General features: G+C 37.0%; 1 protein-coding gene and 1 pseudogene across 11 annotated transcripts in view; both read left to right on the forward strand.

Annotated features, from left to right (window-relative positions):
• The window catches only part of CDK12 (cyclin dependent kinase 12), a 71,292-nt gene that overhangs the window by 23,053 nt on the left and 30,216 nt on the right, over nucleotides 1-18,023 (forward strand). For 6 of the 11 annotated variants that reach the window (XM_033089328.1, XM_033089329.1, XM_033089330.1 and 3 more), the window contains exons 9-14: nucleotides 4,532-4,609; nucleotides 6,071-6,187; nucleotides 6,659-6,790; nucleotides 8,243-8,454; nucleotides 9,378-9,830; nucleotides 13,675-14,085. In XM_033089328.1, coding sequence (XP_032945219.1) covers nucleotides 4,532-4,609; nucleotides 6,071-6,187; nucleotides 6,659-6,790; nucleotides 8,243-8,454; nucleotides 9,378-9,830; nucleotides 13,675-14,085 — 1,403 coding nt within the window. Of the gene's footprint in view, nucleotides 1-4,531; nucleotides 4,610-6,070; nucleotides 6,188-6,658; nucleotides 6,791-8,242; nucleotides 8,455-9,377; nucleotides 9,831-13,674; nucleotides 17,521-18,023 lie in introns of those variants that run through there. The other 5 variants (XM_033089333.1, XM_033089334.1, XM_033089325.1 and 2 more) reach the window with 4 other exon arrangements.
• On the forward strand, nucleotides 5,419-6,058 carry LOC117012851 (small nuclear ribonucleoprotein G-like; annotated as a pseudogene).

An 18,023-nucleotide genomic window follows, 5' to 3' on the forward strand; every position in this document is an offset into this window, starting at 1 on the left:
TAGCATGCTTCTCTATCCCTTTTATTTCCTGTAAATTGTAGGTGAATTCAGGTTTGATTTCCAATCGCCCACTGACTCTGAAACTATTTTACAGGTGGTTTTGAGTACTTCTGACAGATTATATAGTCAATAATACATCAAAGTTGGGTGTGGGAGGCAGTGAAAGCCTCTGCTCAGAGTACAGGAAATAACTGGGTACATTATCTGTAAAGAATTTAAAAACAATAAAATAATTCACTAAATTAGTGTGCTTTTTATTATCACCTTATACAGGCAATTCTAAACAATGTCTGATAAAATACTTATCCCTATCAGGGCAGATTTACACATACACACACCACTTTACATAATATTTAATTCTCTTTGAAATGTTATCAGCTATTAATGATCCACATCCATTAATTCATTTGTGGTGGTTTTGTGATGGTGACATTCTAATTATATCGTTCCTTCCTGGAATAAAAATAGCTTACCTATTTGGCTCACTGTAGGTGCAAGTGATATAGAAAAAGTAGGGATAAAGGTTTAATTCTTTCATGTTATTTACCAGTTTTCAAGATAATGAGGTGGTTTCCTAACATCCTCCAAAGAGGACCAAAGAGAGGGGTTTTGGGGTTTGTTTTTTAGTTTCATTATGAACTCCTGGATATATTTGATATGTTTTAATCTATTATGATGAATTCCTGTTCAAACTTTCCAGTCTTTGGCCAGTAGAAGTTTATTCAGGTTAATTCTTTTTTTTTTTTTTTAATTTATTGGGGTGACAATTGTTAGTAAAATTACATAGATTTCAGGTGTGCAATTCTGTATCACATCACAGGTTAATTCTTGAGTCCTTTTGATAAAACCGTAGTAGTCTTGGATTGCCTTCCTTGTTTTCTGGTTCCAGGCTTATCCTGTTCATTATCTGCCCCAGAACTGGTATCAGCCATTTCTCTAAGGACTCTTAATTCCTTTTAGTGGAAAATGATATTTACAATTTTTGTTTGTTAGGAGCATAGACATTTTCAGTGGGCCATGTTCATTAATTGTTTCTTAATGCTGTATGATATATGTGTAATACACTGTCCTTGGGCTCCGTGCTTTAGAATTCTGACATACGTACTTGCCAGTGGAGTATATCATTTCCGCCCACCCCATTCTTTTCCTCTATTAATGTCATTCTTTAAAAGGAGCACTGTGGGGGTTTTATTTCAAAATTCAAAAGAGTGGGGGAAAAGAGCATAATTTCTGTGGTAGCCTACCCAACTCAAATAAAGCTTTAGTTAAATTTTACTGACTCTAGCTGGGTGTGTTTGTGTTCTGGACTATTTGCTTTTCAACAATGTTAGCATTTAAAGTGTCACAAGCAGGCTCTCAAGTTAATGCCCCATTAAGATATACAGGGAAAGTTCATATAGCTCTGTTGGTACTATTAACTCAGTCTCTGCAACCTGCCACCTTAGTGCAGTAGCAAAGTGTTGATTACATAACAATGTCTTCCCCACCAGCACACTGAAATCTAAAAAAAGAACCACACACACAATTGGAAATTAAAATTATAGAAAAGTAGGTTTTCTTTAAAGACCAGTGACTCATTGAATTGAGATTTTATTTGACTTCTGATGTGAACTTACTACTTTGGTGATCCATGGTAGTCTCTGAAGATATTTTTGTAAGAAGTTCTTTTCAGAGAATTGCTGGAGCACTTCAGTTTGGAGCACTTCAGTTTGAAAATCAGGGAAGAAGCTAGAAAGACTATTATAACAAATTATACCTAGAGTATGAAAGCCCAACTTTTTTTTTTTTTTCTTTTTTTTTGGTCTCTTATTTTACCAGTTGTGACAGCATCGTATTTGGAATTTGATTTGGCAGTTAATATTGGAAACAATTAAATTTTATTTTTACTTTTTTCTAATCTCTGGAGAAGATTTGAGAGAATGTTAGAAGAATTTGTCGTTTGAGATTAACAAATGTTAATAGAAAGGTGCTAATAATAACTAAGAGCTAGGTCTGTTTTGCTTTCTCAAATTTAATCAAGCAAAATAATTTCAAAGTGAAACTATATAAACATTGGTTTTGTGCATATTTGTGAATAAATTTCATTTGAAAGCACAGGCTAGAGAAGAGATCCTTTGTCCATTTTTTTAAGTTTATTTTGAAATAATTTCAAATGTACAGAAAAATTACTAGAATAGTACGAAGAACTTTAGTATAGCCTTTATCTAGATTCACTATTTTAACCTTTTGAGATATTGAATATGTATTTAAAGTGTACATATTGTATTCACCAGTGAAAACCATCACCACTACCAAGATTCTATCATCTCCAAAAGTTTCCGTGTGCTCCTTTGTATTCTTTCTTCTGTCCACACCATCCCATTCTCAGGCAGTCACTATTCTGCTTTCTATCACTATTGATTAGGGTTTCCAGGTGCGAATTCCCGCCTGTTCTCAGGAATTTTTTTTCGCTTTCCCATTCTTGAATCCCAAGATATAAACTGTTTTCTGTTCTCCACGATGAATCGTTTCCACAAAGTGTCAGCCGATACTACCAACCACCTGGGTTCAAGGAGCCAATTTTCCCAATTTCCCAACCAACTTTTCTCAGGATTCAGGAACTAGAAAGCAGAAAAAAATTCCTGAGAACGGGCCGGAATTCCCGCCTGGAAACCCTACTATTGATTGATTTCCATTTCTAGAATTTTATATAAATGTTATCATACAGTATATGCTTTTTTCCCTCTTGCATCTTTTACTCAGCATAATTATTTTGAGATTCATTCACGGTAGAGTTACTCATTTTTAACATCTTGCCACATTTGCTTTTATATTCATATATGTATATTTGTGTGTATATATATCATACAACATACAATTTATACATAGAGTAAAATGTGTGTTTATAAATATACTACGTATTTTTTTCCAAAACTAGTTGAAAGTAGTTGTATATATCATGCTCCTTTCCCTCTTAATATTTAATGTACATTTCTTTTTTTTTTTTAAGATTTTTTTTATTGGGGAAGGGGAACAGGACTTTTTGGGGAGGGGAACAGTGTGTACTTCCAGGACTTTTTTCCAAGTCAAGTTGTTGTCCTTTCAGTCTTAGTTGTGGAGGGTGCTGTTCAGCTCCAAGTTGTTGTCCTTTTCAGTCTTAGTTGTGGAGGGCGCAGCTGTATTCCAGGTCCAGTTGCTGTTGCTAGTTGCAGTGGGCACAGCCCACCATCCCTTGCGGGAGTTGAACTGGCAACCTTGTGGTTGAGAGGACGCACTCCAACCAACTGAGCTATCCGGGGTCTCTGCGGCAGCTCAGCTCAAGGTGCCATGTTCAATCTTAGTTGCAGGGGGCAGAGCCCACCTTTCCTTGCGGGACTCGAGGAATTGAACTGGCAACCTTGTGGTTGAGAGCCCACTTGCCCATGTGGGAATCGAACCGGCAGCCTTCGGAGTTAGGAGCATGGAGCTCTAACTGCCTGAGCCACCGGGCCGACCCCTAATGTACATTTCTTAAGAACAAAGATATTTTCTTAAATAAGCACAGTACAATTATCAAATTCAGGAAATTTAACATTGATACACTATTTTTATTTAATAGTGTATCATATTCTTATTTTGTCAGTACCCTAATAATGTCCTGGAAATAATACCTCACCTGATAAAGGATTCAATCCAGTATCATGTATTATATTTAGTTGCCATGCTTTAACCTGAAACAGTTCCTTAGTCTTTCTTTGTCCTTCATGGCATTTTCATTTTTGAAAAATACAGACCAATTACTAAATAGGTTCAGGTTATGAATTTTTGTCTGGAATACTTCATAAGTGTTCTTTTCAAGGTATCACATTTGTACTTAACATCAACCCCGTTTGCCTCTTATTGGTGATGTTAATTTTGGTCACTTGGTTGAGGTGTTGTCTTTTTCCTCTTACTAAATAATTACTAGTTTCCCTTTTGTAATTAAGTAATTTGTGGAGAGAAATTTGGAAACTATGTAAATACGTCAATATAGTTTTGAAAGGCCTTTTCAAAATGGTAAAGGTATTTAAGCATAGTGTATCTGAAAATCCTATTGAAACTGATCTTGGCTGATGACAATAAACTTTTTTTTTTTTTTACAAATACGGTGCCAAGAGGGCTATAGTATAGTGCACATTCTACAGAGCAGATAAATGAGAAAGCTAATATTCTCTTTATAGGAACTACTGAGCGTCCTTGTAAAATTGAAGTGTGGGTTTTTTAGTCTTTTGTTATTTCCTTAATTTACAATGGAATTGATGGAAAAGGTCTTTTGACTCCCTTTTTCTGCTTATATATAGACTCTCCTTTATATGTGGCAAAAGTTTGATGTACTGGCAAATTTAAACCCTTTATACTGTCTATTTTCACTGCAAGAAACATTTTTGTGAAACTCAAACACTGCAGTTTTGGGCTAATTTACAACATGGTATATATCAGATGCAGCCTGATAATACTATAAAAGTTTATTGAGACACACTTGAAATAGGCTCTAGGGATTTCTCTTCTGACCTCTCAATTTTACTCTTTCTAGATGCATCCTTGGGGAACTGTTCACAAAGAAGCCTATTTTTCAAGCCAATCTGGAACTGGCTCAGCTAGAACTGATCAGGTACAGCTGTGCATGTGCTCTGAGTGCCCAGGTGTGATAGGTAATCTCATCCCCTAATTTCTAACACTTCTCAGTCATTCTACTAAATGATTTTATGCTCCTTATGTCCAAGTAAGTTTCTTTTCATTCAATCAGGTTTACCATATATTTTGTCATGGGCTATATATAGGTTTAACGAAGTTCTGTTCTACCTACTTTTTAGGTCTTTGCATATTTTTTATTCATAAAAAAATCATGCCATTTTCAGGGTAGCTATATCATTCTTAGGTTAGATCGAAATCAAATGTATTCAGCAAACATTTATTGAGCCTGTTTTGTAACAAATTCCTTTCTCTGTTAAACTTTAGGGTTCAGAAATAAGATAGGTCCCTGCCTTCAAAGAGCTCAGAGTTTAGTAAGTAGTACAGTGTGTAAACAGATAATTATAAAATAGGACCTATAATGGAGGACTTTAGGAAGGTCTGGGGTTAGGGTGGAATTGGGGTTTTTGTTGTTACAGGTTTTTTTGTTTTTTCAGTAAGATTAAAGGAAAGCATATAGAGGCTAATGTAGACTTTTTAAAAAATGGTGTGTAACTCTTTACTTGTTATATAGTAAACTCAATTTTCTATCAAAATTTTCAGTCTTAGGCTTTCTTCTGCCAATTTTTCCTATAGGGACATTATAGGACCAGCTCAGCCCTTTGATATTAACACTAACTGAACAGAACAAAATCGGTAACAAAAACCTCTGTGGAAGATTAAAAATATGTGGTGAGGGAGGACACAAATTCCATTTGGATGCATCTTTGAGCTCACTGAGTAGGCACCATGAGCAAAGCTCACCCTCTCAAGTTGAAAAAAATTTATGGACAAGAACTTGTTGAAATTACTTGGTGGCAGACATGTCCACGGAATATTGCGGGGATTTGATCCTTTTATGAATATTGTGATAGATAAATGTGTGGTGATGGCAGCTAGTAGGCAACTGAACAATATTGGAATGGTGGTAATTCAAGGAAATAGTATCATTATGTTAGAAGCCTTGGAATGAGTATAAAGAAAAGAAAGGCTTTGTTCACCAGAGAAATCAACTGCTTCCACATGTCCCCTCACCACAGCTCCTGTTGTATTTACTACAATATAAAATTCGGGTCATGTACATTTTCATGTTGAACTTTTTTGTTAAATAAACTTTTATAATAGTCAAAAATATATATGTTTTACAAAACCATGTATGTGGATCATTTTGGACTATTGTGCCGGTATTTTCTCTTCGCTAACTTGTAACCAGTTCTTTCTGCCCTACTCTTTCTGTCCTTGAAGCAGTGAAGTCAGATTTTTACCTTTCTTCATGCCCTCTAGTTTAATAAGCCAAGATTCCCCAGACCTCAGGAGGTAATCATTTCTGCTTCTAGAGTCTCCAGAATTCAGGATGCTGACTCACTTACTTCCTTGTTCTTGCTTTTTGCTTTGTTTTCAGTCGACTCTGTGGTAGCCCTTGTCCAGCTGTGTGGCCTGATGTTATCAAGCTGCCATACTTCAATACCATGAAACCGAAGAAGCAGTATAGAAGGCGTCTACGAGAAGAATTCTCTTTGTGAGTTTGGCAAAAACATACATCTGTTTTCTGTGTTTGGCTTGTGTTTGGACTTCACTTTTTCCTGGCCTAGGGAATTAGTGTTATCCCAATTATGTCAGTGCACCATAGGAAAACATTTTATTTTTGAACAGTGTATGAGTATTGTCACAGCCTTTTGCAGTTTTCTCTTTTGAAGGCTTTAGATGATAGAAAACCATTTTATTTTGATCAGTATGTAAATTTCCTCATAGTGCTTTTGATCTTCCCAAGACAAAAAGAGAACATTACTGCTGGCTTCATGTTTTCTACCTGCATTATTACACTTCATAAACTCTGTGTAGAATCAAATCTGCTTGCTTATTTAGCCAGCTTTCAACCCCTTCTCCACAGTTCTACGTGGAGCTGGAAATTCAGAAACCTTTGACATAAGGTTACAGGTTTAAGAACTATGGAATCATTGTGATTTTGTTCTTTCTCTTCTTTCCACAGCATTCCTTCAGCAGCACTTGATTTACTGGACCACATGCTGACACTAGATCCTAGCAAACGTTGTACAGCTGAGCAGACCCTACAGAGTGACTTCCTTAAAGATGTCGACCTCAGCAAAATGGATCCTCCAGAGTAAGTGCTGGTAGCCATGTAGTGACCCTAAACCTCCCCTACGCCTAGGAGATGAGAAATTCAAAATAATACATTTTTTAAAGGAACTACAAATGGCCAAGTCCCAAATGGCGAGGCATCCTTGAGTAGTAGTAGTATGGTTGATAAGAGGTTTTATTTATGTTTTTTTAAAACAAGGAATAGATTTAGATACGTTTATTCTAATTTGAGTCAGCAATCTTCTTTTGTCCCTGGATCTCCAGCATATTGCCCTATAGAGCCTCTTTAAAGGTGTGCCTTCTAGTTTTTGCTCTTAACTCTTCTGTCTTCCTGAATCCCCTGTGTCTATAGTGACCATGTATATCCCACACTTGCAAGGACAGTCCTAATTTTAAGTAGTTCCCATCACTGTCAGGTCACATATCCTGAATTTTGATATAGAAAATACAGTCTTTGAATGTGTCTTGTCTTTTATCAGAATCTTACGAATTTCCTATATTCTGTAGGATCCTCAGAGGTGTTACACTCACATCTCACATTCTAGCAAGTAAAGTCTTTTACCTTTGAATTTATCACTGACAACATTTTAGCTTTCATGTCAGTTTTTAGGCGTTTCTTTCTTACAGAAAGACTATGTATGTAGCTTAAAGAAATGGATAGGATATCAGTACACGAGCTGGTAGTAACTACAAATCTGATCGTTCCAAAGAAATTCACCGCACTAGAATTTTGATATATTCCATGTGGCTTGAAATACATAAGCTTTTTACTGAAATTTGGGAGCTCTTGTTACAGAGAGATTTTGGCTATGGTAATCTTTATTGTAGTAAGATTTGACCTTCTGGGACTGTTTGTATTATTATGGGGAAATCTGGAAGTATACTGAAAGATTCGAATAAACTTCACAAATGAAAATGTCCAGTCATGGAAATTCAGTGGGCAGAAAGAAGAAAGAACCAGTTTTTTGGTCTTCACAGATCAAATAACACATAAGTTGATTTTACACAGGTGATTTAATCCTGATATACTTGTGTTCCAAGATTTGAATCACCACTTTGGACTTTTTGTAGATACTAACAAGCCAGTCATCTCTGCTGTTTATTCCCAACTGAAACTTGACCAATAAAATTCTCCTTTATTCTTGTTATACCAAGCAAGAATAGTTATAAGACTTAACTGTTCGTCTGGAGTATGGGCATTTATATAGCAGGTGTTTCTCTGATGTTAGTAAGATCCTCATTTCTCACTATAGAAATCTTTCAAGCTTTTGGACTTTTATTTCCTAAGACTATATATGCCGTGATTCCTTTTACATTGGTACTGTTTACTTATTAACCTCTCAGGTTATTTTTATGTTTTCCTTATCCTTTCCATTTCCCACTGCTCTTTGCCTTCCCATTTTAATCTTGTTCCTCTGTTCACTCACTACCACATTACCACATACAATTTCCCTTTTATTTTGTCTTTTTTCAGCCTCCCCCACTGGCAGGATTGCCATGAATTATGGAGTAAGAAACGGCGACGGCAGCGACAAAGTGGTATTGTGGTAGAAGAACCACCTCCGTCCAAAGCCTCTCGAAAAGAAACTACCTCAGGGACAAGTGCTGAGCCTGTGAAGAACAGCAGCCCAGCAGCACCTCAGTCTGCTCCTGGCAAAGTGGAGCCTGGGGCTGGGGATGCGATAGGTCAGTGCTGGGATGGGTCCTTCGTGCTTTTATTTAAGCACATTCTGGCAGGTTTTGAAAATCAAGTGCAAGGATGTCTGTCTGTCTCTTTCTCGCCACTAAAGTATTAATAAAAAAGTTATATTCTCATTATAGGGAAAATGAGATAAACCAAGTTTTATACATGTGGTGTAAAAAGTCTACAGTAGATTATTTTCCTTTCCTGAAATAAGGAACACTATATCTCAATTAGATCTGTGGCGTAAATCAGTAAATTAGGTAAGGCAAATTTAATTTAAGGTTAATTTACCCATGGTTCTCTAACACACATACTTTGGAACCCTGTATATGTTAGCTTTGATAAGAACTTCTTAGAATCCAGTCATGTTAAATTACAATTGCTAAATGTAGTTAGTTCCATAGACTGTTATCTGATCTAAATATATTCAAAGTGTATAATGATGAACTGTGATAACAAAGTAGTTCCCCTGTGGTTCCACTAGATTTTCTGAACGACACTTTCTCTTCCCTGTCCACCTACAACAGTGGTTTTCAGTGCTGGCAGCACATTAGAATCATCTTGAAAGCTTTAAAAATAAACACTCCTGAACCATTCCCAGATCTCTAGGAATGGGACCTGAGGCATCTGACTTTCAAAATCTCTAATAATTCTTACATACATTAAGTGTTGAAAATCACTGACCTTGAAAAATAAAGGTAAACTGAAATCACTTTTACTCAAAATACAGGGATGTTTCAGTTAGTCCTTGTATTGTGAAGTGAATATATAAAAAATAACAAACTGCGTCATGACAATTTGAGGCATGAAAAATGAGACATTCAAAATGAAACTTTATGCGCTGGATATTATTGCCAGTTGAAGAAGGCAAAGGTTCTTGCCCTGCCTCATCCTCTTACATTGGCTTTATTCTCTCTCTCCACAGGCCTCGGTGACATTACACAGCAATTGAATCAAAGTGAATTGGCAGTGTTATTGAACCTGCTGCAGAGCCAAACCGACCTGAGCATCCCTCAAATGGTGCAGCTGCTTAATATCCACTCCAACCCTGAGATACAGCAGCAGCTGGAGGCCCTGAACCAATCCATCAGTGCCCTAACGGAAGCCACTTCCCAGCAGCAGGACTCAGAGCCCATGGGTCCAGAGGAGTCTTTGAAGGAGGCACCCCCTGCTTCAGTGGTCCAGCCTTCAGCAGAACAGACAACCCCTGAAGCTTCAAGCACACCAGCTGACATGCAGAATATGTTGGCAGTTCTCTTAAATCAGCTGATGAAAACCCAGGAGCCAGCAGGCAGCCTGGAGGAAAACAACAGTGACAAGAACAGTGGGCCACAGGGGCCCCGAAGAACTCCCACAATGCCACAGGAGGAGGCAGCAGGTAAACAGACCGGTCATGAATCTCATTGAGCTCAGGTGCTGTTGATCCTCTTAAAAATCTCTTTAACATTTTCTTTTTCACATCAATGGCCTCGGTTTCAGTTTTTCTGTAACCTAGTCTACAGGAGAACATACCACCAAGTGATGTTTTCTTGCCCGGCTTCTTTTATTTAAGTCTCAGAGCTTCTCAAAGCACCTTTCATATACTGCTTGTTTTTCCATTTCCTAGGAGGTAGGTAAGTAAAGTCCTTGTGTTCTCACCCGTGGAAACTACAACCGTAGCTAGTGATGCATCTTGAACCACTGTGTGTATGGTGGCCAACTAGTACTAGTACTTGAAAATCTACCTTCCAAACAAACCATCATCAGATTGTACAAAGTCAGTTGTTCTCTAGTGTGGTGGATGTTGGATACCAGAGTCTTGCCTAAAAGATATAGTCAAGAAAACCCTAATAAAGTGTTATTGTTAATCTCCTGAAGAATAATTTGGGAATATTTCCAAGTAGGTAATTAAAACCACACAGTTTCTTTCCAAAAACTAATAGCATGTAAAAATGATTGCTTTAAGATCTGTGTTCCTGAAAGAGACAGTTGAATGGATTTTAGATTAGGAAGTGAGCATTATTTAAAGAAAAAAATCTGAAAAAAGGAAATATGTTATACCTTGATCTCACATGACCACAGCATGCACAGTCTGATTCAGTCTGTTTGCAAAATCTTTACTTGCCTAAAAGTGTTTTGAACTCCTTGGAAATTTTCACTGTCCATGAAGACCCCATGAGTTGGAGAATGAGAAGAGGTACAAGGGTTGACGAGGTACACTAACCTTCGACTTTAGGGTCCTGCATTCACATTTCTTATGGGATGGTGCAGAATATGCCTTATTTCCACTGGCGTAAGAGTCAAATATATAAGCTATTTTTTCATATGTAAAGCTTTTTAAAACTGGAAGATAACATAAATAAAATTAACCCCCTTACTTTACAGATAGGGAAACCGTAATCCAGGTTTTTAAATTAGCCTGCTTATGGTCCCCCTGCTGGAACCATATTTATTGAGAGACAGAACTAGAACTCATGTACTCTCTTAATGTGTTTTCTTTTTAATGTTTCTTGATTTACTTTGCTATTCTGTTATGTATTCCAATAGTTTTTAAGAGACTCCAGGACATGGAATAACAGAGAAAGCTAATCTAAAATTAAAGCAGGCCTCTTTGTCTCATCTCATACTCTAATACCCTCCTCCCCGCAAAAACAAAAAATTTCAGCTATAATCAAAATATCTAAAAGAAGTGGTTCAAATTAAATAGCACTAATTGAGTCAACAAGCTATCAGCCAAATGGAGAAATTGAACTAAAATTCAGGCCTGGCCTATGGCCAAAAATTGCTGGATTTACTTTTCAGAGAAGGGTAAAAATGCCACTCCAAATTATTAAGTCACTCTGGATTATACAGTTGGTATCTCCTATGTGTCTCTCCTGTTCTTGCTGCTTTCTCCCCTGCTGCCTCGTTCAGCCAGTTTACTGTTCATTAGCACTTCCACCAGAGGGCAGACTCAATAAGCCAGAGAAGGTGGAAATCTGTCGCTTTGGCTACTGTTTAACTACACTATACTTGTTGAGAAAGGGTTACAGTTGAAATCTAAGTCAAATGAAGTTTTTAAGTTATTTGTACATTTCATTAATACCTCCCTGCATTAGTACAAACTGTTAAGGATCAGCAATATTGTTAACAATTTAAATCTTATAACAGTATGAGTTTTTTAATGTGATTTTATTTTTAATTCCTTTAAGAAGTTTTATTGACCTTTAATAGTTCTTTACAATTCATCTACTTTTGCTACTTTGAAATAGTTTTCATCCTCTCATACATGTGAAAGAATTTGAGTTCAAGAATTAGTTCTATTGAAACAACTAGGCTATTTACATAAAAGGCAAAGTTTAAATGTTAAAAGTACTACACCTGGAAGAATATAAGTTTAGCTTTGCCCACGTTTGCAGTTGGGTGTTTTTAAAGTTGTTTGCTCTCAGTATTAAAAAAAAAAAATCCTGGTGTTCCATTTTATGTCTTGTCCAAAAATACTTAAAAATAACTGGTACTGTGATGTTTTTATGTAGTGAGATATGTAGTATTGACAGCAAAAAGCTCCAAAATCTAGATGTTTGTAGTCCAATTAGTTCTCCTTTTTCAGGATGTCTACTTTTCAAGTTGTACGTTCTCCATAGCTAATTTTCTGTCATTAAATTTATTTTTTTCTACCACCTACTCAGCCAGCCAATCTGTCAACAAGTTGCTTGGGTGGGTACTGTATATAGGGTGACCAACTTGTCCCTGTACAGTCCTGGTTTTAAAACTTAAAAGTTTGGCAATGTGGGAACCCTCTCAGTCCCGGGCCAATTGGGACTGTTGGTCACCCTACTTGTATGTTACATATAGCACCTGCTTTCATTCTTCCACTGCACAACTTTATAGTTTTGTTGTGTTTTCAGAGTACTTTCATCTGCATGTTAAGGGAATGCATACTTACTTTATTGATTATCTTTGAAAAATATAATTGTGGTAAATATGCTACCAAAATATCTAATTATAACTAAATAGTTTTTAACTATCTTTGGCTTGTATGAGTAATGAATGACTTTATATTACTAGCTCAGATAATAAAGAATTGACTATATGGACATTGAAAAATATACTTCCATAGGGAACAAAAAAACTCAATCATTTGGAAAGATATCCCAAAACATTAAACCTTTTCTTTCAGCAGGGTGACTCCCAGCTCTCCAAAGGCACTGTTCTGACTGACTGTACTTGGTTTTATGTGTTCTCAAACTCAACGCCATTTTAACTATCTACTTGCCTGTCTTGGCAGGAGTTCATTATCAAACAATGATTACCTTGCTTATGCAAATTTAGCCATCAGTGGGGAGAAGAGTCTGGGGTGTGGTTGGAAAAAGACAAAGATCTGTGGAAAGACAGAGGGTAGTATTAGTTCAATACATTTCTGAATACCCAGTTCTTGTCACTGTCTCCAAGATAAACAGATATTTATTAACAGCCTATTCTGCATGACATTGCTATAGTAATTTTTCTCATAGCATGGACAAAATGTGGGAGGTTGAAAAACAATAGAAAATTATTATAAAAGATTACTTTAGTCTTTATGATTACTGTAACAGAGCTGAATGACAGTATGACGGTTAATATTCTTCAGAATGTGGTTATGGGGAGAGGGGACTGAAGTTTGGAGAAGCAAGTGTGTGCATATACGTGATGGTAATGAAAGTTTTTACTTTATTTCATCTTTCTGTATATTATTTAAGTTCTATTTCAGGTGTTAATCTTACTTATATCATCAAACATTCTGTAAAATGTGTTAGCTAAGTCTATGCAAGGTCTCCTGTTGTACAGCAAGATTATGTCCTAGAAATGTGACCACAGCATGTATATTGTTCCCTCTCATCTTCCTTCTTTCTACTTTATTTTCACTAATGTTTTGATCCAACAGCGAAAAGGGGCGGGGAGGCTGCCAACAACCTACATATTAGAACAGTTCCTTAAGGAAGGAAATGGAGGAAATCTCAGACAAAAATCAGGACAATTATTTGAAACATGATCTTTTTACACCAGCTGTTAGATCTAGAATGCAACTGTTTTGCTTTGAATCACTTGATTTTATTTATAAATTGCAATTTCCTGATCCCAAGATTTTATTCTTTATATATATTTGGTTACTTGTATTGATACATGTTGGGCAGTGTGTATGTATGTATGCGTGTGTGTGTGTTTGTGTTTATAATCACATGTGATTTTTAAGATGGTGTTTAAAAGAAGTAACCCTTCCACAGCATGTCCTCCTCACATTCTTCCACCAGAGAAGAGGCCCCCTGAACCCCCCGGACCTCCACCGCCGCCACCTCCACCCCCTCTGGTTGAAGGCGATCTTTCCAGCGCCCCCCAGGAGTTGAACCCAGCCGTGACAGCCGCCTTGCTGCAACTTTTATCCCAGCCTGAAGCAGAGCCTCCTGGCCACCTGCCACATGAGCACCAGGCCTTGAGACCAATGGAATACTCCACCCGACCCCATCCCAACAGGACTTACGGAAACACTGATGGGCCTGAAACAGGGTTCAGTGCCACTGACACTGATGAACGCAACTCTGGTCCAGCCTTGACAGAATCCTTGGCCCAGACCCTGGTGAAGAACAGGACCTTCTCAGGCTCTGTGAGCCACCTTGGGGAGTCCAGCAGTTACCAGGGTACAGGTTCAGTCCAGTTTCCAGGGGACCAGGACCTCCGTTTTGCTAGGGTTCCTGTAGCATTACACTCAGTGGTCGGGCAACCATTCCTGAAGGCTGAGGGAAGCAGCAACTCTGTGGCACATGCAGAGACCAAACTGCAAAACTATGGGGAGCTGGGGCCAGGAACCACTGGGGCCAGCAGCTCAGGAGCAGGCCTTAACTGGGGGGCCCCAGCTCAATCTTCTGCTTATGGAAAACTCTATCGGGGGCCTACAAGAGTCCCGCCAAGAGGGGGAAGAGGGAGAGGAGTTCCTTACTAACCCAGAGACTTCAGTGTCCTGAAAGATTCCTTCCCTATCCATCTTCCATCCAGTTCTCTCAACCTTTAATGAATTCATTTGCCAGGGCGAGGTAATCATCTGCATTTGGCTACTTCAGAGCTGTCCATTGTATTCCTTGCTCACTTGCTACTAGCAGGCGACTTACAAAATAATGATGTTGGAATCAGTTCCCCCTGGATGGGTTATAGCCAGAATATTTACTTCAACTCTACCTATTAGATATAAGTAGAGAACATGGAGAGGTCATTAAATTGAAAAGTAAATGTTTTATTAGTTTATTGCCTGCACTTCTCAGCAGAAGAAGAGAACAATTTCAATTTTGAGATGGTTCAGGAGAGGCTCTCGTTAGGTTTTTTAAGTTTGGGGTTATTTTTTATTTTATTTTTATTTTTAATTTCTTTTTTTGTTTTTTTTGTTTTTTTTTAAGAGAATAGTGTTCACAAAATTTGAGCTGCTCTAAGGCTTTTGCTGTAAGGAAAAAAGAGTGACTGGCTGATTTAAATAAATGTTCCTTCCTCTCTACCATCTCATATTTTTGCTTTCAAGTAAACTTTTTTTCCCCATTGAGCATCTTGAACATATCTTTTTTCCAAATAAATTACTCATCCTTAAAGTTTGCTCTGTTTTGACAAAAGACATGCCCCCTCTCCCTGCACATGAAGCAGGTTGTAGAAAGTGGCATTCTTAGGAAGTAGGTAGGCTTTACCCCATCTTTTTTCCTTGAGTTTTTCTTTCTGTCTCTTTGAGGCATTTGTTTGGAAAAAAAAAAAATCGTTGAGATGCCCAAGAACCTGGGATAATTCTTTACTTTTTTTGAAATAAAAGAAAGGAAATTCAAACTCCTATATTGTTCTCTGTTAACTCTTCGATTCTAAAATATTTTTTTTGTTTTTTTGAAACCATGTTCTGATGGTGAAGTTGATTTATAAATGCAGACAGCCTAGGACATTGCTGCTGAGCTGGGGTTAGAGATGATGCCTCCTTATCTAGAGGGCTAGTAAGAGCAGTTAGCATACTGTTTACACATATATTTTTATGTCAAAAAAAAAATCTTTGAACAGAGCATTGTAATATGTCAAAGGGGAAAAAAATTCTGAAAATACATGGAAATGTAACTTAGTTTAGGGTGGATATTTTTCTGAAGATATATCAATACCTGAGACGTTTTTAAAAAATTTTAAAAGAGCAGACCATGGGGAAAGAACAGTATTGACATATACCCATCTCAGCAGGTATATCCTGCCAGTTCTTTTAGGGATTTTCCTCCAGAGAGATTCGTTTTGGTTTTGGTTTTGGTTTTGGTACAAAGGGTTAAATTAAGATATCATGGCAAGAATTTTGCCTTAGTATAAACAGGAAATGGAAAAGGGAAATGCTTTCAGGGTGGGATAACTTGGGAGGCTTCTCGTTCTGGTTTACATTTCTATGTGAGTACCAGCATATAATGTGTTTTAAAAATACACACATTTATAGAAATTATCTGCACAGACCTAGACATTTGTGAAACGTAGGTTAGCTCCCTTTTTTACAAAGAAAAGGCAAACATGCTTCAGCATCTTGGAGAATAGTTTTCAGAATTCACGTTTCATGTTTCAATGCCAAGTTCTTATATTAAAAACTACTTGTAAGAGAAAGATGCACTAATAAAAAACTTTAAAGAAATGAAAGAAGAACCCTCTTCAGATATTTACATAAAGACTATTTTCCCCCCACTGAAATAGGTAGATATCCGGTGTGTGTATTTCTTTATTATTCTCTGGGTTTTGGTCTGGCCTTGCCCTCAGGGCCAAACATTGATTAGAAAGAACCTTCTAGCCATTTTGGCATTGATGGCTTTTTATACCAGTGTGTCCGATTAGATTTGCTAGGCTCACTGACATAGTATTGGTAAATTGCATTAAAGTTCATTTGAACCTTTTGTCTGTTGACTTCTTAGTCCTCAGACACGGGCCTTTGTATTTTAGAATACTTGAATTTGAGGCACTGGGCCCCGCTCTCCTGTTTTTGATTAAAGAACTTAAGCCTGGGATATTTTCAAAAGTATCTTCAGTGAAAAAAATTGGTTTCCCATCAAATATGAATAAAAAAAAAATCTATTTTAATTATATTTTGGTTATCGACAGTCATCAATAATGTTTTTCCCTTCCTCTTTCCACCCCTTATTTTTAATTATGCCAAATATTCTAAATAATATACTTAAGTCTCCATTCACCCATCCCTGCTATTAGGGAAGGGGGTGAGTGAGAGAGAGAGAGAGAGAGTGGGTGGGTGTGTGTGTGGGTGTGTGTGTGTGTGTATGATCCCATCTCACTCCCCTGACCCCCATTTTGGGAGTCTAATCTTTAAAATGAAAAAGAAAAAAAGTTTGGTAATTTTGACTTTCTAAAAGCAGAGGTAAAAAGAAACTCACTTAAATATCCTGGAATCTATGTGGAGGAAGAACAGGTATTTGTTAATTTTTCAGCTATGTTATCTATAAATGTGATGGAAGTAAAGGTTTGGCAGAAGTTCAACTTGACTATTAGAAAATTACATATTAATTATATTCAAAAGTGGGTTGTTTTGTACCATGGAAGATATTTAGTCCATTAAATACATTATTTTGAACAGATGAGAAATCTGATTCTGTTCATGAATGAGAGGCAAAACTGGTTTGACCATGATCATTTTTGTGGTTTTAAAAATAAATTTACCTGACCCAGTTTCTTTAGGTTTTTCCCCAAGTGTCCATAGGAATGATAAGGATTTGGAAATGACATCAGATCTATAAGTTTAAAAGCAGGACCGTTAGTACAAATTTGTAAGTAGAACTTCTGTTAGCTTATGCCGTAGACATCATCCAACCACTTTGTGTGTGTGTGTGTGTGTATATATATATATATATATAACATGCATAAATAGTTATAATTCTAAAATGGTTACCAGCAGGTTTTGAGAGAGAGCACTATATCAGAAAAGTGTCAGTTGCCACCTCATTCTCCCTGATTTTGGTTCCTGACACTGTATTCCTTTCTCTCTCTTGTTTTGGCCCACCGTCGGGTGTACCTTGTCTATGTACAGATATTTTGTAATATATTAAATTTTTTTCTTTCAGTTTATAAAAATGGAAAGTGGAGATTGGAAAATTAAATATTTCCTGTTACTATACCACTTTTGCTCCATTGCATTTACTTCTTAATATGCATCCTTTGAGCAGATCTAACTAGGTATAAAGGGCAATTTTTTTCCTCCACTTTATCTTAGGGGTTCTTTGTCTCAGAATTGCTGTAGATTCATAAACTACCAAAAAAAAGTTCTCAGGGTTTGAAGAGGTACTTCAAAACACTAGACTAGGAACTAGAGAATAAAAAAAGTTGGCGTAAACCGTAAGATGGTTTTAAAAGTAGAAAACAGTTACACTAATAATGATGGTGCCAGATCATCAAAAGAGTTGAGCTTTATGTACCCCAACTCCTGAAAGGAGAGGTAAGTGGGTTTGAGCTCAACTGTTGTCAAGGGCAGTTGGTAAGAGGCTGTTTAGAACAAAGAATAGTCTTTTAAACCAGAAATACCACCACTACCCCTAACCAGTTCATATGTTATCACGAGTAGGGGCAGCATAGGAACTAAGTTCCT

This window comes from Rhinolophus ferrumequinum, chromosome 21 (genome assembly GCF_004115265.2).
Source record: "Rhinolophus ferrumequinum isolate MPI-CBG mRhiFer1 chromosome 21, mRhiFer1_v1.p, whole genome shotgun sequence".
NCBI classification, from domain to species: domain Eukaryota; kingdom Metazoa; phylum Chordata; class Mammalia; order Chiroptera; family Rhinolophidae; genus Rhinolophus; species Rhinolophus ferrumequinum.